Here is a 24,661-nt window from a genome sequence, read left to right as displayed (position 1 = left end):
CATTTCTAAATTGGGAGGGTGATGATTTGTTAGACTAGCTTCATTTTTGCAGTGGATTCTGTTAGAGTAAAAGGTATTAGTTTACTTAATTAATTAAATCACATTGATTTAATAATTGTCACCTTTTCTCTATTTCACTTAAGCTAAATTTAGGAAGCTAAACTTACGAATATTAATAATTAATTTATTATTAATTATTAATTGCTTTTAGGGTTTTTCATTTTAGGTTTGATTTCCTTTTGTAAATCCCTTTTGTAATTCATTATCTGATTATTATTATTGCATATTCTTGCTCAAGGTTTTCAAAGCAATCTTTGTGTTTTGTGTGAATCTTCCATTGTTGTGGTAGGATATATGCATACAGGTGTTCACTGGGTTTTGTGAGGTTGTATTTCACAACTTTAACATGGTATCAAAACATTAGACCCGAGGCTTTCCTGTTCTTCAGATTGGGAGATTCTACCTATAGTAGGTCTTTTGTGCAATTTGGGTTGATTTGGACCTCACCATTGAATCTGACACGTGTCAAATAGTCAAGATTGACCTTTTGTTTGTCAATTTTTATTTCACGAGGCCAAATCTGTGGGGCTTTGAAAATTCATCCTTTTTGTGATCTAGGGGGCAACTATTTTTTGGAGCAATTTGGGGGAAAAAATAACATCATGGTTGACTTCTGTAGGCCGATTCCACAAATTTTGATATATAATTCGATATATTTTGGTGCAGGGATCTTAAAGGCAATTTTTTTTAATTTTTTGGCCGTACAGGCCATACCATACGAAATTCTTAAAAAATCCGTTAAAAAAAGAATTAATTTTTTTTAACGGCATTGATTAAAATGTTGATAGTTTTCTTAAACTGTCGATGGTTTAAAAACTGCTACCGGTAGCGGTTAACCACTCGACAGTAGTTTTTAAACATCGTTAGCCGCTCATCGCCCGCCGACCGCTCTACCGTCCACTGACCGCCCACTGCCCAACACAGCTTCACTACCTAGCACCACTCTGCTACCACCTCAGCCTGGCCACCGCCTGAGCACCACCAATGGGCCACCTACTCTCCTTTTTTAAGCCTTTTTAAGCCTATTGGGTTTTTTTTGCGATATTGGGAACAAACAGAGGTGTTTTTCAACAAACCATATATCGTCAAAAAGCTCTTTCCGAGATGGATCCATTTTTGGAGGTATTTTTTCTTGATTTTGCAGTTTTTCTACATTTATTTCTAGTCAAAGTCAAAACTTATTTTTGGCACTTCTGAGGGCATATATTTTGCATACGAACTCCGTTTTTTGCAAATGAATAGGCGTTGGAAAGGTGTTGGAATGCTCTATCCAGATCTGCAACTTATTTTATCAAAAAATTCATCAAGTACTTAGAAATTTTTGCAGAAGTTATTTTTGCTTTTTCAGCTTTCCAGCTTTCAAAATTGTACTTAGGTTTGGTTTTTGTGTTGTGGGGGGGTGTATCTTTATTGCTTTCTGTATTATCATATCAAAAATTAGAATCCTCTCTCTATAAACACATTTCAAAATCATAAACATCATGGCAGATACTTCTTCATGTGATCATCTTACACCACACAATTATCATACCTAGAAAGGACATATGACAAGACTTCTCATGTCTAAGGGGTTATGGTCCTGTTTGGATGAGGTTCAACCTCTCTTGACAAGACCCTTTAAGGTTTTACAACATTGGAGCAGAATGGATGAGGCCATGGGTTTGATATCCTTACATGTTATAGATAGTCTTCTTTTTCACATGGAGGGTTGCCTAACTCCTCGAGCTATATGGACTAAGTTTCATGATCTCTTTGGCACCATTAATCAGTTCAGGGCACTTCAGATTGAGGTAGAATTGACCACCTTGGCACCTAATTCTTTTCCATCTATTGAGGATTTCTTGATGAAATTTAAATCACTGCGATCATTATTACAGGTTTGTGGTAAGACCAAGACAAACACCAAGTGTATATTCCTGATTCTATCTCGACTTTGAGGTTTCTTTCAGATATTCTCTTCTACCTTCTATTCCACCATGGATGCTTTGGGCACACAATTTACCATACCTTCATTTGAGGTATTATGTGATAGGTTGACACAAGAGCAGTCCCACCTCACACAGTTGGATACTCTCCATGGTTCTAAGAACCACACATTGGTAGCTCAACCATCTAAGGGGAAGCAAAAGAAGAAGCAGAAACAAAAGCCGAAGACAGATTCAGTAGGCAGTGAGATTTCCTCCAGGCCTCCACTGAAGTCTACTTCTAAACCATAATCCAACCCTAAGCAGGGTAATTCTTATAAGTCCGGTGAGTCTTCCTCCAAGACTAAGAAGAAATCAGGTGATCCTTGCTATTTCTATGGCAAGGAAGGACATCCACTTTCCAGGTGTTGTAAACGGTTAGAGGCTTTAGAGGAGGCCATGCAACAACATCACCTCACCTCACCTCAGACACCTTCCCCACCCACAAGGAAAGGTCATGCTCTTTCTGCACGAGAATCGCCTTCAAGATCCACTTGGATCCTAAATTCTGGTGCTTCTCACCATATGACACACACTCAGGAGTTTGTCACCGCACTTGCCCATTCTGGCACTTCACAAATTGCAGTTTATGACTCTATATAGCTTTCCATTATGGGTTCAGGTCCTGTTCCATTGGATGGTGGTTGTCTTTAGGAAGTCCTTGTTGTTCCTAATATTTTGACAAACCTCCTTTCCATCTATCAAAAATGCCACTCAGACACTGGTAAGATAGTTGAGTTCTCACCATATGATGTGGTTATTCAAGACCTTCACGATCCTAATTTGGTTGTGGTTATTGGGAGTGTTGATCCTGCATTTCTCTTATACAGATTTGATGGCTTTTACATGACACTTGGTACATGTTCATCTCTTATAGAACATGCAGACACAGTGAGCAAACTTTGGCATGAACATTTTGGCCATGCCAATTACAAATATCTACAATAGATAAGTACACAGGCACTAGTGATTGGGCTTCCACAGATTTCTTGTATTGATGGTGTTTGTCGAGGTTGAGTACTTGGCAAACATCACCAGGATTATTTTCCTATCAGTGGGTCTCCACATACTATAGCACCCTTAGAGTTGGTACATAGTGACCTCATGTCATTTCCAACTCCTTTTTCAGGGGCTAGATATGTGCTCACATTAATTGATGACTTCTCTAGATGTACATGGGTGTACTTTCTTAAGTACACGTTTGATGTCTTTGATTCATTTCGAATCTTTAAGACATTTGTGGAGAAGCAATCTGGACTTTTTATCAGGTAGATACACATAGATAACGCGGGGAGTATGTGAATCAGGCCTTCGTAGATTTTTTCACTGAGCATGGTTTGCAGCATCAGTTTACAGTTCCCTATACCCCTCAGCAGAATGATGTTGCTGAGAGAAAGAACAAGACTTTACGGGAGATGGCCAATTATATGATATAGTCGCGGTCTATGGATTCTTCTTTTTGGGCTGAGGTAGTCAATTATGCCACTTATATTCACAATCAAATGCCTCATAAGGCATTACGACATATGACTCCTGAGGAGGCTTGGACCCATGTCAATCCCGATGTTTCTACATTTTGAGTATTTGGTTGTGAGGCTTAGGCATTTATTCCTAATGCTCAGAGGAAATCCATGGAGAGGAAGAGCTGACCACTCATTTTTGTTGGCCACTACGAGGATGTGAAGGCATACAGGTTGTTTGATCCTGATTCTAGAGAGGTCTTATTTCGACAAGATGTCCAGTTTGATGAGCACTTTACTCTGACAAATTCTCCTTCACCAGCTTTTCCCTCACTACCTACTCCTCCCTCCTCATCTCTTGAGGATTGTTTATCTCTTGATGATGATGCAGATGTTGATCCACCACTCCCACCACCACCATATCCACAACATTTGCCCAAGTGGGCCCGCTTTACTGTAGAGGTAGCTGGATCTATGGCAGGTGACCCTTTAGATACCCGTCGTACATGGTCGCATACTTCGGGTGGTAGTCTCTTGAGTCATGCCATTTCAAATGATCCTAAGAGGTTTTCAAAGGCGACAGGTAAGCCTAAGTGGGATAGGGCTATGGATGAGGAGTATTATTCTTTGATGAAGAATCATACTTGGGATCTTTGTTCTCTTCCTAAGGGAAGAAAGTTGGTTCGGTGCAAGTGGGTGTACCGTACCAAGTATGTTGTAGATGGTTCGATAAATAAGTACAAAGCATGTCTTGTTGCAAAGGATTTTTCTCAAGTTGAGGGTATTGATTACTCCGAGACCTTTTCTCATGTTGTCAAGATGAATTCTATTCGCTTTGTACTATCCCTTGCAGCTTCACAGGGATGGCTAGTTTTTCAAATGGATGTGAAGAGCGATTTCTTGCATGTAGACTTACATGAGGAGATCTATATGGAGTAGCCTTAGGGGTTTGTGTAGGACACTTCTTTAGTTTGCAGACTTGGGCATTCATTATATGGTCTCAAACAAGCCCCTCGGGCTTGGTACGAGAAGATGGACTCTTTTTTGCTCTCCTCTCACTTCACTCATTGTCATTCTAATCCCACAGTTTACATTCAACGTCTAGAGGGTGATCTTTTGATTCTAGTGCTATATGTTGATGATCTCATTATTATAGGTAGCTCATCCTCTACGATTTAGAGTGTTCAGAGAGCTTTGATGGAGCAGTTTGAGATGACAAATCTTGGTCTTTTGTACTATTTTCTTGGTCTACGGGTTGTTCAGTCTTCAGATGGGATTTACATATATCAACAGAAGTATGCTCTTGACATGCTCCATAGATTTGGCATGCTTGATTGCAAGCCTGCCCCCACACCATTTCAGTTAGGTGTTGTTCTGTCTTCCACTTTCTCTACTCCTTCAATAGATTCTACATTATACAGGCAGTTGGTTGGTAGTTTGTTGTACCTGACGCATTCACGTCCTAATCTTTCCTTTACCATTAGACTTGTCTCTAGGTTCTCCCATGATCCACATGAGAGCCATTGGGAAGCTGCCAAACGCATTTTGAGGTACATTCAGGCCACTTCATAGTATGGCATTCACTACACTTCAAGAGCTCCTCACATAGTTAGCTTCACTCACTCAGATTGGGTTGGTGATGCCAATGATTGAAAGTCTAATTTTGGCTTTGTTTTCTGTCTTGGTTTTGGTCCTATCACATGGTCTTGCAAGAAGCAATCTGCTATTGCATTATCATCTACAGAGGTTGAGTATCGAGCAACTGTGTTAGCCAGCCAAGAGATTTTATGGCTTCGACAGTTATTGACAGAGTTCAATTTTTCTCCTGATAGTCCCACACTTCTTTGGTGCAACAATTAAAGTGTTATACACATTTCCCGCAATCCAGTGGAGCATCAACAAACAAAGCACATTGATATCCACATGCACTTCATTAGGAAGTTGATTTAGGATGCTTCACTCACCTTGGAGTACATTCCTACAGAGGAGAAGGTTGGTGACATCTTCACTAAACCTTTGACATCGTCGTGCTATCTTTAGTTGCGCTCTATGCTCGAGTTGAAGGAAGTTGTCATTGGGGAGTCTTTATGAGGCCTTCCTTCCTTCATTTTTTAGCATGCTTTCATCTCTTTTAGGAGAGGAGATTTTTACCACTAGGTTTTCTCCTTTTCCCCCTTTTTACGGAGATTTAATTGTACTTGGGTACTTCATCGGGCCTTATTGTCGGGACCCATTTTTTAGCTTTCTAGCATCTAGTCCTTAGGTTTTTTTGGCTTCTCCCTAACTTCATCTTAAGGGGGGGATGTCAAAGTAAAAGGTATTAGTTTACTTAAATAATTAAACCATATTTATTTAATAATAAAGTCACCTTTTCTCTATTTCACTTAAGCTAAATTTAGGAAGCTAAACTTAGGAATACTAATAATTAATTTATTATTACTTATTAATTGCTTTTAGGGTTTTTTATTTTAGGTTTGATCTCCTAATATAAGGATTGATCCCTTTTGTAATTCATTATCTGGTTATTATTATTGCATATTCTTGCTCAGGTTTTTCAAAGGAATCTTTGTGTTTTGTGTGAATCTTCCATTGTTGTGACAAGTTATTTGCATACAGGTGTTCACTGGGTTTTGTGAGGTTGTATTTCACAACTTTAACATATTCTTTTGTGCATTTGTTTACATGTGATGTGTTTCCCCCGTGATGTGATGCTTGATGTGTCTTTTGTTATATCAAGCTCTCTTTGGATGACCCTTGTTGATATATTGGCACAAGGTTGTGAAGGGACCAAACTTGTTGTGACATTCCTCTATTTGTCATATCCATGTTATGTCGTAAATGTGCTATTGCTGTAAATGTGATTTTGTGTTGTCTAATTGGGGATGATGCAAAACATTGAGATCTATATTTTTGGTCTCTTCCATGTTAACCCAAAAATACTTTTGTTGTTCATCTTATGTGCTATTCTTCCATTATGCTTGTAGTTCCACTACCTTTTGGGGATGAGGTCAATTCAATATAATCATACTTGATATACATGATTTATTTGACATGCATATTAACCCTAGTTAATGGATTTGTATGAACTCTCTCTTTTGTGTCTTGTGAACCATTGCCTTTGATTTTCTCATGCTTGAGCACATTTCATTATTGCAACATGCTTGTCTTTTGGATGTATGTATGCTACCTTAAAGTAAATTATCTCGATAAGACGTACACAATTGCTTTAAGGTGGGGGCATATGTACACTTTGCTCTTTGATACACTTTGTAAACACATCATCGAGGTTTGGTTTATACACTTTAATCACACACCTTGACATGTTTGGTGCACATTGCAACACCCATTTTGTAGTCAATCTTTGTTTAGATTACTTTGCAAGTTGAGGCTTTTTTTTTTAATCTTTGTGCTTGGTGCACGTTGCAACACCCATTTTGTAGTTGATCTTTTATTTCTTTGTGCCAACATGACTCATAATAAGCAATTTCTTACTAGACCAAGAAGTCATGTATTTTCTTCTCTCTCTTCTCTTCATGTGTTGCTCCTTTTACCTTGATATTAGATTGATAAGATCCCGAGTCCTTGGGAGCTCAATGTTTCTTGTCTCTATAATATCTTGATGAAAGTATTTCAATGCCATTATGTACTTCATCAAGAGCACAAGCATAGGTTAATACTCCCATTAAAGTGGAGGCTAAATGTAGTGTCATAAATTGTATCCTCATACAATTTCATACTCACTTAGGTCCCACTTTGGCGTTTTAGCCTTTTATGTCTTGATTATGCTTGATTCTGCTCACACCAGTACCAAATTTATAATCCTCATTATTTTCTCTACTTCCTAGACTTTGATTCAGCCCGGATGGACTGGACCATTGTGCTATGGTCTAGACCAAAAGGGCCCACTTTTGAACACTCTTGTTGTCTTCAAAATCTGATTCTCTTTAACATCCTTAACATAATATGATTGAACTCGGTGCAGATGAGATATCAAAGATAAGGAAATTCTCAAGACAACATATGACAAGGTTTAGTTAAACCTTCTACACTTCGGACTTGCTCAGAGTCCAGGTGGGTATACCTTTGTGAACTAAATTCACACTTTCAAACATAAACTCACAACAAACCAGTCCAGAAAACTAGTGGATTTAATCACCTTGAAACCAACTGAAGCAAAAGAATGCAAATTATACTCATATTCAATATTGTGACCAACAAAACATGTAATAGACAACTTCAATCAATACCAGTGCCATATCCAAGGTCACAGAGTCATCTAAAAGTCAGACAATACTCCCCAAAACAAAATACCTTCACACATCCCATTGGCTCGACTTCTATTAATCCTTATATGTGCCTAACACTTATAAGAATTTATGCATATCAAATTAAACCATGATCATCAAGATTCAAAGTTCCCTACAAAGAATTCACTGGTAGGAATGATCCCCGCATCTTTAATTTCCCTCCTAAAGAGAAAAGCTAGCGAACACATCTACTGAAAATTGCCTTGCAACCCCATTCAAACAAAATAACCCTGGATTATTCAGAATGAAAGCAATAAACAAATTGCAGGAATACTTGAAGATAACGCAAAGTTCACTCGAAAGCCGATGGTCTGCATATTGATATTATTATTCAAAGAAGTATTACAAAAACTTTGGAATTTTCTCTAGTACACTTAGAAAATCTCAGCTATGAATTTCAGCAGCGTTTTCTTACAATTCTTTGCGATCCTCTTTCCTCTAGTCCTGGTATCCATTTATAACAACATGGATGCACAAAGCTTCAGACTTTTCGAGGAGAGTTTGTTACAATCATTTCTTTCAAAACAAAGAAGGTTACAAGCTTTTCAGAAAAATAGTTACAAGCTCTTTTCGGCCTCTGCAGTTTCTTCAACAGGTTGTTTGGTTGTAACTTCTTCTACCTTTTCAGGGGCACTCTCCAACTGTTCCGAATCATGGGTGGCATATTTTGTGGTCCACTCATCATACACATCTTTTGTTGGCCATGAGAAATTAATCACTTTCTCCTTAGCCTTGGTCAACCTTTTCCAAGAGTTTCTCATTTTGTTGACTTCTAAATTGAGAAAACCATAACGTGACTTAATTTTCTCTATCTCTTGTATTGTCAAAACAAAGAAAGAAGCATCATCTAGATCAATAATTCCCTTAATTCTTGCTGACAGCTTGGCTTCTACCTCCTTAAGCCACATTTGTTTGTCCTTCAGTTGATCTAGGCTAGCAAAAACTCCTGGGAGTAACTCAAAAACTTGATCAGCATATTCCTTTTTGCACAAATTAACTTTCCTATCAACATTATCCACCCCTACTGCTAATTGTACTAAATCTTTAGTGATATTAGAATTGCTTCATCACAAGATACACACATAAACTCTAAATCTTGCTCCCTAGGCCTCCATTTGTCAAAAATAGGTGTCAAAATGGTCTTGTCTCCCCTGAGCTCATTCCATATATCCAAAATTTTACCTACATTGTTGTAGAGCAATGAGGCATTCATCGTATCTGCAAAACTGGAAATTGTAGCCCTTACTCTCTCCTCATACTTCTTTGCATATAAGGCCTGAGCCTGTTTTAAATTTTCTAATTCTTGAGGAGTGATCTCAACCATTTGAGAGCTGGAGGGTGCTGGAGATGGTGGAAACTCAACGATAGGGCTAGTAGGTGGAGGTCTTACAGGAGAAGAGGAGATCATCAGTGTTGAAGACTCACCTTGATGGTATTGTCCAGTCAACTGGCTCTGCAGCTTAGCAATGATGCTATCCTTACATCTTACCTCCTCCTTAGCACTGTTATAGGCCTTCAAAATTGTTTCCAACTTGACTTGGAGGATCTCTTTCTCTTTGGCTTCCTTTTCTGCTACTGCAACACTAAATTTTGCAGTCTCTAGCACAGTGCTAGCAGCTTCCACTACCCCTGTACTCTGCACTCTCTTCACCATCATCCCACCAAGGTAACTTGACCCTGGGGTATCTTTGCTCTTCTTACTCTCATTTCTCTTGAGAGACCACATGACGAGTGCAACATTATCCTTACTGAAAGTAATTCCCTCCATGGGTTTGGTTTCCTTCCTCACTACATCTAGTACCAGGGCATCTGCTATATCCCACTCGGGTAAAATAAGCACTCCAACTTGTGCCACCATATCTCTCCCTTGCTCAGGGGCGATGGTTTTGAACTCTTCCATCATCTCTTGCTTTATTTCCTCTTCTACCAGGGCTGGATCTTTATTAGGCTGCTCACCTTTTCTCTTTTCACATCTAGCATTATATTTATCTATGTTTTGTTTCCATATAAACTGCATAAATGCTTTTGACGTGACAAAATTGTTGTCAGCCAAGAAGGCATTACTTGTCTGCTTTATCTCAGGATCCCACTCCTAGCCTTTGAGTTCAGTGGTGGTAATGTCCATTTCAGCAGCAAGGGGTTCTTCTGGCATTCCTTCTTCCACTTCATCATAAGTGTAGGCAATTTCCCCTATACTGCCTAACTGTAGGAGTTACTCAGCTGCTGCTTGCTCATCTCCTATGTGGATAGGGGATTGGGATGGGGAATACAAAGGTGCATCCGATTGTACTTCTTTCCCTACCCTTTGCTTCTTTGGGCTCTCTTAGATGTCAATGACATCTTGTATCTTCCTCTTTCCTTTAGAGGTAGAGGGCTCCCCTGTTGTAGGCATCAGCACACTATAACTAGATTTCTTATGCAGTGTATAATCACCAGGAGGGATTGCTTTGCTAGAAGCTGACCTACTTAGGATCACTCTCGCCTTTTCAGGGTTGCTTTTGATTACAACTTCCCTCTTCTCCTTCAGGGTCTGCATCACATCTTCAAAGCAAACAATTAAAAACTTTATTTTCTCCTCCAAAGGGAAAAATCTAGACAATGGCTCATAGCTGGCATCAAACTGATGCACGAAATCCAAGGCTTTCTTATAAGCCACCCATTTCTCTTTCCTCAGTGCCTGCTCATCTAGATCAAACTCATTTCTGATGAGGTCTTCAGGAAACTTAAATTGATGGGGCCTACCTCTGCATGTTGCTCTCTTTCTAAACATGCCATTGAAGAAGTCTTCTGGATCAACACACCTGGATACTGCAGTAGACAAATGATAAGGCTTGAGAAAATCCTCAAAGCAATTCCAACCCCCTTTTGTTATTACAAATTGGTGGGCTCTGGTAACTGTAGGGAAAATAGTCCCTTTACCCTTGCCTGTCAGCTCTGCCTCTTATACACCACCAATTTGTCTAAGGATCTCTGCAATTCCTACTTTGAGAGGGACCTGGTAAGGTAGCAAGAATGGGGTGCCTCTAAAACCAAACACTCTGAAAACTGTCAAGACTGGATACAAATAAATGTCACCCCAATTGTGAACAATTTTTATGTTCTCTGCAAATTCTTTTGGTCTTATGAATTCCAAAAGAACCTTGGGGATTCTTGGGTTCTCCGAGCAGAGGAGAGTCCTGATCTTGGATGCAAAGTATTTGTTAAACTTCAAGAAACTGACATCCTCCCTATCCCATGACAACACAGTACTCCATAGTTGTACTAGCATCTTTTCTCCTTCTTTCTCCTTGACAAGGTCTAATCCACTGGCAAAGTAATCACCACCTTTGAAAAGAAATAGATGCATCAGGAGCGAGTACCATCTGAAAGGCCTATCCACCTTTCCATTCTTTATTCCTGTTAACCCTCCATGGATAGCATCAACAATGAAAGAAGCATAATCAAATGTAATTGCAAGAGAAGGATTCAAAATCTGAGCAATCATTAACAAGTAGTGATTTGGCATATTTGCTTCAGCATCTTCTCCCAAAATTTGGCAAAGTGCCCAATACATTCCCTTGGCCCTAAGGGTGAACATACTCAATGAAAAGGGCTCTTCTGTGTTGGGTCCTACAACTGCCAACCCACCTATCTTTACAAAAAATTCCTTGAGTGGCCCATTCCTGAGATGATTCCTCTATGCACTATAAATTTGAGCTAGTGACTTGAAATTTATGGGCTCTAGAAAATTGGTGAACTCATTAAGCCCAAAAGCATTCTTGAATTCTTCAGCATTAATCTCAATAAGGGTTTTTCCATTTATATCCCGAATGCTTCTTGTGACTGGATCATAGTTGAGTGCAATTTGGGTCAACAAATCTATGTCCATAAATACCCTTGGGACTACCAATTTCCCAACATCTAATTCCCAAATACTGTTTTGCGGGGCTAGAGAATTTCTCATTCCAAATCCAATCTTAAATAACCCCAACCCAGACAATCCAACCTGTGGGTCTCTCAACTAGTTACCCTTGTCATACAGTCCTTCTCCTATCTTTAAACGGGGAGCTCTAGGCACTAATTCTTTTGCCTTCGATGCCTGATTAGTTGACAACGTCAACTGTTCAAGAAAATCATCACAGACACTTCTTTCTGAATAATTGACTTTGCCAGAAAATTCTCTTTTAGGAGCCATTTAAAAAAAACGTAAGAAATGAATACCGCTCCTAAATACTTCTGTGATGAATCAATATCTTTTCTAGAAACACACCACACAGGAATTGCTACATAAGAGTACGAGAAAACCTGTTCTTAACTTGAAGGAATTTTCTCTACAACTGAATTGACTTTCTCTATACCTGAAGAAGATAGCTCTGCATCCACTCCTCTGCAAAAATTCTTTAAAAGATATCTTCACCCGGTTGATGGGAAATCATATATTGTACCCAGGGTCTTAACTACAACATTGATTCTGCATGCTTCGGCTGTCCCTTCAAAATTGAATTCATAGGAGAATTCGTATTTTTCGCTCCAACGGGTCACAACGTTCCTGCAAGTCTTTCTTTTCGCTCTTTCGCAACTTCGCGAAGCATAACTATCGGGCAGCTTGGTCCTGCAAAAGAGCGCCGACCATCCGATCAAAAGAAACTTGATCGACCGTTATACTAACTAACAGCTTTGGCTCCGCGTTGGGTCCCGCTTCTCTATTGGCTATGTGCTACCACGTGGCACTCAACCACTGGCCTTGAAATGCCTTTCGCCTTCGACTCAACGCTGGTCGCGTGTCTTTCTCTTATACCGCCAGTTCCACCTTGGCAGGCCCACAACTTTCTTCTAAGACCACGTGTCCCTGGACACGTTGCCATCCATCACGACACATGGATGGTTCTCGTTCACTTTCGCTATTTCGCAAGGTATAAAGCATGAGCATCTTACCCTTGCGAAATAGCGCGGGTCGTCAGATCATTTTTTAGTTGATCGGCTTTTAACCATCCGAATAGGCTTCAGGAGGGGTGGGCCCTCTGACTCACTTTGAACACCTGGCGTACAATCATCTTCAGAGCTGACATGTCGCTTTTTTATTTGCTGAGAAAAAGCACTGGGCTCCAATTAATTCTTGACACCTGTATTTGCCATGTCATCTCCTAACCCGTGACGTGACTCACCTCTGGGACCCGCCTTTTAACCTTTAATCCTGACTTGTTGATTGTTGTAGCTTATGCCGCGTGCCACCATTTTACTCACCCTCATCGACCAGCTAGACCACCTAGTTGGCATGCCATGTCATTTTCACAACTTCACTGGTTTTAAACTACGCGCAACTTCGCCTAGCGAAATAGCGAAAGCCGGGCCCGACAACTTTAGGAGGAATACACATAAGACATAAATGTTTTGCGATTAATTAACATGATCGCCTAGGCAAATGACAAGGGGGGACACTTCCTACGATCCCATGACCCATTACTTAAGTGGATAAAGTAATGAAAGAATAGAAACCAGAGGGTTTTAAACAGACATTATGCGATTTAAAATCAAAAACCCTAAACCCTCAAGACCCTACACAGAGCTGAAGCAATTGAAAATGCGCCTTACTCAAAATTTCAAAAAACCATAGCCAATTATGGGAAAAGAAAAACCCATTTTTAATCAGTGATAACAACTCTAACAGTTGAAAAATATTGAGTTAGAATTGATTTTTGATGTCAACTTTCTTTGTAATTTTCAATATGTTTCATGAGGATAGGTATAAAATCAAGTCTTATCCCCTCATTTGAAACATCTCTCCACAAGTTCCCAATTCAATTGCAATTGATCAAGCAATCAAGCATCACTAGAGTACTGAAGGAGAGGTCAAGTATTCAAATTGCAAACATTCAAGATGGCATCCGTGATCAAGTTTTTAAGGAGACAACCATGAATTCCTACATGACAACATCAAAATTTTTATGAAGACTTCAAGGAAAAGGAGATTCATAAAGAGGGTATCACATTTCAATTCAACATTCATTTTTAGATCTAGCCTTTGTCGTACAAGGGTAAGCTCTCTTTTCTATTTTATGCATCATACCCGAGCTTGACCTAGGCAAATCCCCATCAACCCAAAAACATTTTTCCTCTCTTGTGTGTGTAGGTGATAGGTTGTGAGGAGAAGGAATATAGATCTAGAAAATATAGATTGAGATGAATTGGACTAGATTTTGAAGAACCAAAAACCTTGGACACTGGCAATCAACGAGGAGTGTCCAACAATTTTTCGATGAAATTTCAGGAGGAGAATTTGAGTGACATTCGAATCTCAAAATTGTTTCCAATATTTGAAGGTAACACCTTCAGGACTAGGTTGCCTAACACCATAGTCCAACAATTCTGAGCTCAAATTTTAGATATAGGTTCCTCTTTGCTTCCCATTTTGAAATCTATACCTAGTGTTTGCATGTCTATTATGAAACTCTTTGTTCATGTCGCTCTCTCTTAATTTTGCATTATTGGCCCTGGTTCTTGTTCTATCTTATCCAATTGCAACAAATTCAACATAAATAAGGTGAAATAGGTATAATAGCTTTGCACCACTCTTTCAATATGTTTGAAGTTGGGCCTATTGACATTTAATTCACCTTAATGTGATGGTGTGTTGTAAATGGGTTTGATTCATAGTTTGCATGTATAGACTAGTAAATCCCACTTTCCATCTTCAATATATTCATTTGTTATTTGCATTTTCCACACATTCACCTTCCCCTCAAAAGGGGGTATATATTAATTAGAGTATTTCTCAACACTTTGGCATCAACATTCTAGTTTGAATCCTTTAAGGGTGTTTTAAACCACCCCTTGCATCATCACTTGCTTGACACCAATTTTTCTTCACTCCCAATTATTAAGAACATTACAAACCTTCATACTCATCTTGATCAGTGACCTCCAATCATAATCCTAATGATCCAACATTATCAATTCGTTTCACAAATTGCCCACCTTTCCTATTTTCCAACAAATACAAGATTGTCAAACATGTCTTTTGCCCTTGCCTACATGCTTGCTACTCGCGGTTTCTTTTTCTTCCTCTTTCGTTTATATTTTTCCTTCATAGATGGAATTGAAAGCATAAACTATTTGGTATCATTGAGTCTCTTAACATTATTTTCGAGCCCTACCACCAACCATTCATTTGATTTTTTTTTTTGAAACTTTGATGCTTGGCTATGTTTGTTACATTTTTCTTGCCCACTGAGCTCGAGTTTCATAAGTTCCTTGTTGTTTTCTCCTTGTAGATGACTCATCTTCCTAGATTTGTTAAGGATAATATCATTTCTCTCTAGGGTCTCATCACTCAAGTCACTCACATAAAAAATAACTTCAAGTTTTAAAGGCTAAACATGATAATCACTTTTCTCAAATTTTTGCTCTCATTGACTATAGACAAACCTAGTCTCCCTTTACTTAACTCCCTGTAACAAGGATCTAGTTAATTAACCAAATCCTATTGCATAAAGAACATCCAAACAACAATAATCATGTTGACTCGTCACAAAGGCATCTGCACCAAGTGACCAATTGCAAATTTCAAATGATAGTTTCATACTCTATGCCTTTAGCAACTTCTCTATGTTTATAGTCTCTCACATGATTAATATGTTTTGGTGTGCTTATCAAATGTACTTTTATTATAGCAACATGATAATTTCTTTTTATTTGTTTCAATTATAATTTGCCACTATTTCACGCTCAACTATATTTATTACTGTAGCATCGTAAATTATCACCGGGGCAATTTACACCTCATGTTTGTGCCCCTACTTTAGCGTGTCTCCCCCTCATCTCCTATCTAGGTCTGTTCAGTGCCTTAACTCCATTTTTCATGCCATGTGCACTTGCTAGCTTATTTCCTAGAGGGATACCCTTCTCCCTGAGGCTTATTGAGGTCCCTAATTGAGGAGGATCCTAGGACTAGAGCGCCCAATGCCCTAGTCCCCCTTGGTTAGGCCCTATTTTGAAATATAAGTTGGGCCCTATCTCTCCGACAAGAAATAAAATTGGTGGCTCAACATGATCGTTGGAGGTTGGCCTAATCGGTAAAGTGACCTAGAATCTCCTATATAAAGACATTTGATCAACCTAATTTCATCCAAGCATTCTAAGACTCCAAGAAATCAATCCAACAGTCTTGCATCTGTGAAGCATTCATCATCAAGCATTTTTAGAGATCTTCAAGGCTGTATATTCTTCATTCATCCACTGCAGAGCAAAATTACATCATTCATATGCAAGCATGTGTTTGTGATTAAGGTTTTGTCATGTTCATGCCATTTCATACAACATATGTGATTACATCCAAGAAGCAAAACATCATCATCAATAATTGTAGATTTGAGGTATACCTTTCCATTATTTATTTCAGTATTTGCAATATTTCATTCAAGGTTAATTCCTAAACTGAGGTTTGACTTAGGAAAACCCCTATTCCCAACCTATTTCCCTTCTCTAGTGTGCGTAGGAACAAGTATGAAGCTGTGATCTTCAAAATTGGCTTGATTTATAGAGATGAACAGGTTCCCCTTTAGACAACGAAAAGTGCGAAGGACCAAAGCGATGGGCATTCTGGTCCCGATAAATCAGGAGCTCCTTCTAGGAACAGGTTTGAATACTCTTACATTACTCAGATCCAAGTTCGTGGCTCAATCCAATGACTATACCTCATTGTTTGCGCATGATTACTTCAATTCCAACACATTCACCCTAATTTCAACATTTCAACAATTCAACTTAAAAGAGGGTATCAATTTCCTAATCCAATGATTCCAATATAATTCTCAGCCATATCCTTGCTGATTTGAGGCTAGATATATTGGGTTCACCCCTCTTTAATGTAGTGGTGCCTAAGTCTAAAATTAACGGTTTTTACATCTAATGGTGGAAACCATAATTTTTCACCATCACAATTACTACAATGCTTCTATTAATTCAATTATATTTTAATATAGGGGAAGCATATCAGTAGCAGTTATAACTAACTTCATGCACCCATAGATTCTAAATGGTACATCAGATTTTGACGATTTTTTTTGTTGTTCTCTGCATGCAACTTAATTGCTTATAGCTATTGTTTTGGCTTTTGGGTAGTAATGATGCATGCTATGGGACCCATTAGGCATGCAAGGGTCAAAAAGTACACTTTTCAAAGTGTCGCCCGATACTTGCTTAAAGATACCCCAATAACTGTGCACTTAAAATTATCAATACTTACGCACAAATGCCTTAGTAGTCATGTATTATGGGTACTAATAAAGGTGCACAAATGAGCCAATTATGATCCAAAAAAGTTAAAAAATGAGCGGCTATTGATACATGTGTAATTTATTAATGAACTTTTAGTTATTTATTTTTTGATTTTTTTAAAAGTTAATAATTGAAAGGTTGAATGTGCAAAAGTTATTGAAACATAAAGATATCTCATAGACGTTAAAATTTCTTCTTTTTCTTCTTCTCCTCGTTCTCAACCCCTATAAAACTAATTTAAGATTTTTTTTTTCCTAATTTTATCGTTCTCACACATTTTTGTAGAGATCTTCTCATTTGCTAAGGAACAATAACTTTGACACATCAGCATAAATTCTCGATGTGACCGTGCTCTTTTCCCCGCTTAAAATGCGTTTACCAGAAGAGATAATCGACGGATTTAGTCAATCGACGCCAATTCTAGATCGAATCCACCGTCAATTTTCCCATCAAAATACTCCCAGGTGGTAAGAGAGGCGGAATAACTGGAAACCACACAGCATTTCTTTCTCGCCCTCAACAAAAGGCAACGTTATACTACGCGACTTACTCTGCGGGGTTTCGAACCGCGGACGAAATGTTTACAAATGGGAAAATAAATCGGTGTATTTACAGGCTTGGATTGCGCAATTGAAGGACTTTTTGTGCTATAGAGACGTTATTAATCGTCCGATCTGGAGGAGCTGTCGATGCATTTGAGGATTTAAAGGATGGGATTGCTTTTTTCCAGGCTGTTTTCCTCGCTTTTTGGAGACAAGGAAGCTCGCATTTTAGTGCTCGGCCTGGACAATGCCGGGAAGACCACCATTCTCTGTATCCTTTAAAATAGAATTGTTTCTAAATCGATCTACAATTTCATCATTGTAAGCATTCCTAATAATTTTCGTCTTGTTTTTCTAATTTTAGATTGAATATTTGATTTAAGGAAAATTTCCCTTTCCAGTTTAAGCTTCTATGCAGCCGAGAGGCATTCTTTCGTCAAGTTTGACTGGAACTTGCCCCAGTTTAGTGCGTTGGATATGCTGCATCCAGATGTGTATTTGACCTAATTTCAATACGCAGATAAGTTTTGATTAGGTGTAATAGCATTGATTGTAGAAGTAATGTTCAGCTTAGATGCATCTGATCCATGGGTATCTCCTTTGTCAAATTAACCAGTGACTTGCACCTATTTCGCTGGGCAAGTTCTGAAATTTGAATGTGATAGTCTGCTCTATTTGAATATTACCCAACTTAGCAAGTTGGATATAGTAATTTACTCAATTTTATATTAGGTTAGGTGTTCATCTACCTGGATTTGTTATTGTACCCGATTTCAATATAGTTTGGGTGCCCAGCGTGTGGGATGTGGTGTTTTGTCCAATTTCAATACCAGGTGTAGTGCAATGCGTGTTGTTGGATATAGTATTTTACCCAGTCATTATTACCCACCTCAGCAGGTTGAGTACAGTAATTTACGTTATCTCAATATCAGTGTGGGTGTGTTGGATGCTGTAATTTAGATGATTTTAATTTAGGTTGGGTTCCCAGTCAGGCGGACGTGGAACTGTACTCAATTTCAACGGTAGGCAGGTGATATGCGCAGTCAGGCAATTTCAATGGTAGGCAGGTTATATGTCCAGTCAGTTGGATATATTATTTCAACCAATTTGAATACCTGATCAAGACTATGGTGAATTTAAAATTTTCAACACTTTATTACATCCTTTGCTGTTTAAATATGAAGCTTTTAAGAAATTCGTAATGCTTCTATAATTTAAGCTTCAGGGCTTTCTATGACTTTCTCCGGGATTTAAACCTAGAGCTCCATTGTGAAAGGTCCGATTTTTTTACTACTTGAGCTTATGTCATTCGACAAGCTCTGCAAACCTTTGCGAAAGATTAAATCTCAATATAAATTTTGTTTCAATAGGTTCAAGAGAATGAAGTGTTAGCTGATTGCAATGATGAAGGTAAATGTAGTGTCGGGGATAATGGATTGCAAAGCATTAGGTTAGGATGGGGAATTTAGGGTTTTGGTTAGTTTTGAATGAATAATTTCCGTGTGGCCTTAATTAATGCTTTAGATCGGTTGCAGATGGGAGAGGTGGTTTCTACTATTCCAAGTAAGTACTCTGGATTTTCAATGAGGGTCTGGATTTTCCCCTTTTGCAATGTGAACTAGGTTATTGAAACAGTACTTTTATTTTTGTAGAAGTTGACACATTTTAGTTGATCTAGTATTTCATGTGGTTTACAAATTTGATTTTTTTGTGTTGATTGAAGATAATTTGATGTATTATGCAAGAGCTAGATCTATTAGTCTCTGATTTCTTCTGTGTCATATTCAGTTTTGAAATGTATTCGATCAATTTCATGTGTATATGAAATGCAAAATTTATTCTAATTTCATCTAGATTCTTTCATTGCAAGACTTGTCATTATATGTACTATGAAATGAAAAGAACTAAATGTCAGTTTGCTGAAGCTGATCTACAGTACAAGCTCAGGTTGAGTCAGATAATGCGCAGTTAGCAAGAAAGCTATGTGATTGTTCAGGAATAGAGTAAATGTTTTTCTCATGATACCTATGCAAAAAAAGTTGCTTTTGTTTCTCTGTTTATTGTGTCTATTCTATGTTTAGTGAAAGAGACTGACAATATTCTGGAATTACACACATTGTGAGCCTATTTTTAAAGATTGGATCTGTACGAAGAGTTATAGAACTGCAAGAATGCCTTAATGCTTGTCAGAAAAAGTTAGGTGTTTTGACATTCTAGTTTTGTCAGCAAACGTTGAGTGTTTTGACATTTCAGTTTCCGTTTGCCATAATGATATTGTCTAACTGCTACCTGTCTTGTGGATGTTGCAGCTATTGGATTTAATGTTGAAACAGTTCAATATAACAACATCAAGTTTCAAGTGTGGGATCTAGGTAAATATTGAGTGGTCATTTTCAATACAATAATTTTTTTTATGTTTATTTGTTTTTGATTGCATACTGAATTGGCATTGGAAATAAGAGAACACTGGATTTCTTGAAAGTAATCAGCTGAGAACTTTAATCTGCTTTTATATAAAGAAACAGATTATTCTACCTGAGATAGTGTCAATATCATTGTTGAAAGTTATTGATAAGGAGTTAGATTTCAACATAAGTGCAGTCAATACTTGTATATGCAGATTTTATTATTTTGATGCTCTGTTAATTTTTTCCTTCAACAATTCTTTTTGTCGTCATTTCTTTTTATGTTAGTATTTAATTTGCACAGTCCACACTTTTCCCCGCGATGGTTAGTTTATCTTATTTTATTAGCTACATTATGCATCTGTCACTTGACTCAAAGAAACAAGAATTACTTTTAACATATCTAATTTTTATAGATGGCTCTTTCAAATTTTTGAGAAGCATGAAAATGACATATACATATATATGTATGAATGCACACACACTCATATGCATGTGTGTATATATATATATATATGATAATAGCTGTAATGCAGTGTTCCGCGGAGACACATCCCCCCCCCCCAAAAAAAAAACCCGTGTCCCGTGTAGTGGGACGTTTCCGTGACTTGGGGACTTGGGGGAAACGCCCCCCCATAGCACCACCACTTCCACCACATCTGCCACCATCATCGGGGATGCTGCTGGGTCGCTTGCTATATGGCACATGCCATTTCATACTGATTGCAACCTTTAACTTTGTGAAAACTAGCTGGCCTTTCATGGGGCACTCATAGAGATGTTATATTGCAGATTTTGCCTTGAAGATTTGAATTGACCTCTATTTTTATGTTACTACCACTCCCCCCACCATTGCTCTGCCGCCATCCCCCCCGCTGTCCCCTCACCGTCCCCCAATTTAGGCCCTTGGTCCCCCGTCCCCGAAACTCCTCCCCACGTCCCCCACCAGGAATCTTCCTGTAACATTGCCATAATTTTCTTTTTGGAAATTACCTGAATTTAGTTCTGAAACAGTGATTCCAACTTAAGATGAGAATTGCATTATCTTCATTAATATAAACTTAGAATAAAATTGTCAATTGTAACTCTACAAGGTCCCTTTTTTGGAATATTTCTGATTTAGGGCCCGCACATGCCATTTATCACTAGGAACTCATATTAGGACATTTAGTAGTTAGAATCCATAATAACATTTAAAATAATATATTTTCATTATTAAGATCTAATCAATTACAGCATGTACATAATTACTATTTTGATCGAGGCATATTCCTATAGCCAATCGTATTGGTTGTCCTTGTATTGCAAGAGCATGGGTGGATTTCCCATACATCCATCTTGGGGTGGCATATTTTAGAAGGCCCTCAAGCCCAGGGGCATGATTGGATTTATGATCCTCAACACCCCTTGGCCCACATGTAATGTCCTCTTTTTCAAATGATCTAGTTCTTGCCCAAAATTCACAATCCCAAGTGAAATAAGGAATGGAATAGAGATAACATTTACCAATTAGATCCTAATTGAGACCCCTCAATCATGTTAGATATAAAATCGAGCATTCATACTAGGGTTAGGGACATTATCTTAATCATTATTGTAAATTACATAATATACATGTGGGATTCCTTTAAGGTTCTACCCAACAACCCATCGTCATTATGGAGCACCACTTGGGAGATCATACAAGTTGCCTCGAGCCGTTCCATCCAGCCCAGGAGCATAGAATGATATCTGCCATTCGGCCTCCCAGCCCCACTTGGGGTGTGTCTACCAAAATGGCTTCCTCTATCTCTCCTCCATAATGGGACGATAGATGGGATGAGAGTATTAAAGGAATCGTTATATATATAGCACAGTAATAATATGTGCTATCTATATAGTATCCTATATAGTATTCCTATTTCATATCAAATTGAAGACAAATAACAGGAAGGAAGAAAGAAGGTAGCGTGTGAATCAAGGAAGGATTAATGGAAGAAGATAGGAATTGGAAGTAAATAAGGAAGTTTCTCTTTCAAAGGGCAGAAATTATGAAGGGTTGTACTCTTTCAAAGGGTGCTAATTGGGAAAGGTGGTGACTCTCTCATAGGGCAGAAATTATGAAGGGTTGCACTATTTCAAAGGGTGGTAGTTGTGAAAGGTTGTGTCTTTCACCAAAGGGCAGACATGACGAAGAGATGTGACCTCTCCCTCTCATTGGAAAATATGAAAGGAAAAAGGTTTCATTTGAGGAAGACATCCAAGGGAGATAAATTCGGAAAAGAACTTATTATTTTCAAAAGGCAACAGTGGAGGGTGGTGACTCAATTCTTATGAAAGGTGGTGACCCTTTCACCAATAAACTATAAAGGAGAAATCACTCCAGATCACTTATCAGTCATCACTTGTGGATCCACAATAGCAATCATCAATTATCAAATCAAGCAAACAATCAATCAGCAAATCATTCTATCAAATCAGCATTCATTCAATCACCATTCACCAATATATTAAACCAGCATCCATTACATCATCACTCATCAATCATGTAATCAACAATCACTTAATCATCACTCACCAATGCCTCAAATCATACAATCAAAGGAATTCATTCATTCAATCAATCAATCATTCATACAAATATCAATCATTCAACAACAATCCATCAATCATAGTTGAAAAACTCGGACTTAGCAATGACTCTGTTGTCTCAAAATTTTTAAAAAACTGAAGGCTCACCAAGATACTTGAGAAAAAATCAGCAATAACTCAGCAAATTTATTGAACATTTGAAAATATACAATTTCTTAAAATATTCTTAAAAAAATGCAAATATTCATTGAATTTGTATAACATATACTGATTTCCATCATATATAAATCAAAGTTTGAGATAAGTAAGTGCCATAGACCAAAAAACATATCGTAGACCTAAAATAGAATGAGGTTGGGTTGAAATATCCACTAGAATAGATATTCCTTAAAAATATCTCATAAAAATTAATAAATTTGACTTCAAAATAAATTTTATAAAATGAATGCCTTCAAACTTTAACACTACACTAAAAAGATCAATAATTTATAATTTATACATCTAAATCATTGTATTTATAAGAAAATTTAAAAAAACCTATAAACAAACAATAACATATTTTAATATAAAATAAATAGTTCAGTTTAAATATTAGATCTCAAAATACTTTAAAAATTTTATATATATTGAAATGGATGATATTTTTACAATATATCAAATTGTATAATATTTAAAAACAAATAAACTAAGTCAATATTATCTCAAAAACTATGCACTTATAAAACTATTGAAATTATCAATTGAGAAATTGTGATTAAAACCAATAAAATTTACATATCATGTATGCAAAAAATGTTATTGCGACTTAATCTTCATCATTGCTCAATTGCGTGTCGGATAAACCCTCAGTTGCGTGAAAAAGAACATTAAAAAATTAGGGTTTTCAATTTTTTTTTTCCTTTTGGCAAGTTTTGGGCCTCTTTTAGGTCATTTTTTATTATTTTTGTCCTAATTTTTTTGCGATTTTATTCACAAGTCGTTGGCGAGTTTTACTGTGGATGACTTGTGGTCATGTTTGGTGCATGAGTACTTGTGAGTCAGGCGGTTTTTTAGCGGGTTTTTTGTCTATGCTATCAATCATCAAGTAAAATTCAATCATCAAGTTTGATTTGGAGAAGAATTCAGAAATAAACGTAAATTAGAAATTAAGAACAACAGTCTATAATATAAAGGAAAGTAATTGGTATGTAAATATTATTGTATTAAACTTTACATAAATCTGTTAGTTAGGTGCAACAATACTGGTTTTTTCCCAATTAAGTAGCCCACCCCAAGTTGGTTAGCTTGTGGGCCAAGAGGTCAAATTTACTTGGTTGATTGTTCCACCCTCTTGGGCTTAGTTGTGAGGAACCAGCATCATAACGCGCAATGTACATTCAATGATCGATGTTAACTATTAAGCATCCATATAAAAAAGGCTTAGGCTAACTTTACACTACAAATAGAAATCATCTAACTACAAACAGTATGAACCATTGGAATTCATCAAACATTGTCACATTCTCCATTAACATCAATGCACTTCTAACAATTTGGGAAATTGAAGGAACACCATGCAACACGTTGAAATAGACAAGAATCCACTATAACTTCAATGTAATCAAGTTTTATCTCACCAAGTCATATGCTACAATGTCTTCTCCTTCTCCTACTCTACTTCTACTCTAAGGAGCAAGAGCTCTTCACTTCTAATGAGCTAACTATCTAATGAATTACAAATGAGAAGGCATGGCCTTTTATAGAGCTCCTCCCACAAATGAATGGCCAAGATTGATTTGAAATCAAGGGCCAAGATTACAAAATGGAACTCTAATTAGGGTTTGACCCAAAAATGACCTATGTGGTGCCAAGTAGTGGGCTTGTCAATTAATAAGGCATCACACCCATCATGTATTTAATGGTCCATCACTTAGAATATCACACCCACTAAGCATTTAATACCACATTGCCCAAAATAGGGCACCCATTATCCCTTTCCTTGGCGGTAAATGCAATGAATCTGGTCATGACAGTTGGGAGACATTTGTTGGTCGGAGAAGGTGATGGGTGCCACCTCAATATGTTGGACGCCATGTGGACTTGGTAACTTATTAAGAA

General features: G+C 37.7%; 1 protein-coding gene across 1 annotated transcript in view; it reads left to right on the top strand.

Annotated features, from left to right (window-relative positions):
- Positions 1-17,492: 17,492 nt before the first annotated feature.
- Positions 17,493-24,661, top strand: part of LOC131077920 (ADP-ribosylation factor 1) — a 72,318-nt gene continuing 65,149 nt past the window's right edge. The window contains exons 1-3 of the mRNA XM_058015507.2: positions 17,493-17,859; positions 19,113-19,151; positions 19,898-19,960. Coding sequence (XP_057871490.1) covers positions 17,757-17,859; positions 19,113-19,151; positions 19,898-19,960 — 205 coding nt within the window. The 5' untranslated portion in view covers positions 17,493-17,756. The remainder of the gene's footprint in view (positions 17,860-19,112; positions 19,152-19,897; positions 19,961-24,661) is intronic.

The sequence above is a fragment of the Cryptomeria japonica genome, chromosome 9 (assembly GCF_030272615.1).
Source record: "Cryptomeria japonica chromosome 9, Sugi_1.0, whole genome shotgun sequence".
In the NCBI taxonomy this organism is placed as follows: domain Eukaryota; kingdom Viridiplantae; phylum Streptophyta; class Pinopsida; order Cupressales; family Cupressaceae; genus Cryptomeria; species Cryptomeria japonica.
Note: the sequence above shows the minus strand (reverse complement) of the source record. Positions and strands in the feature narration are given on the sequence as shown.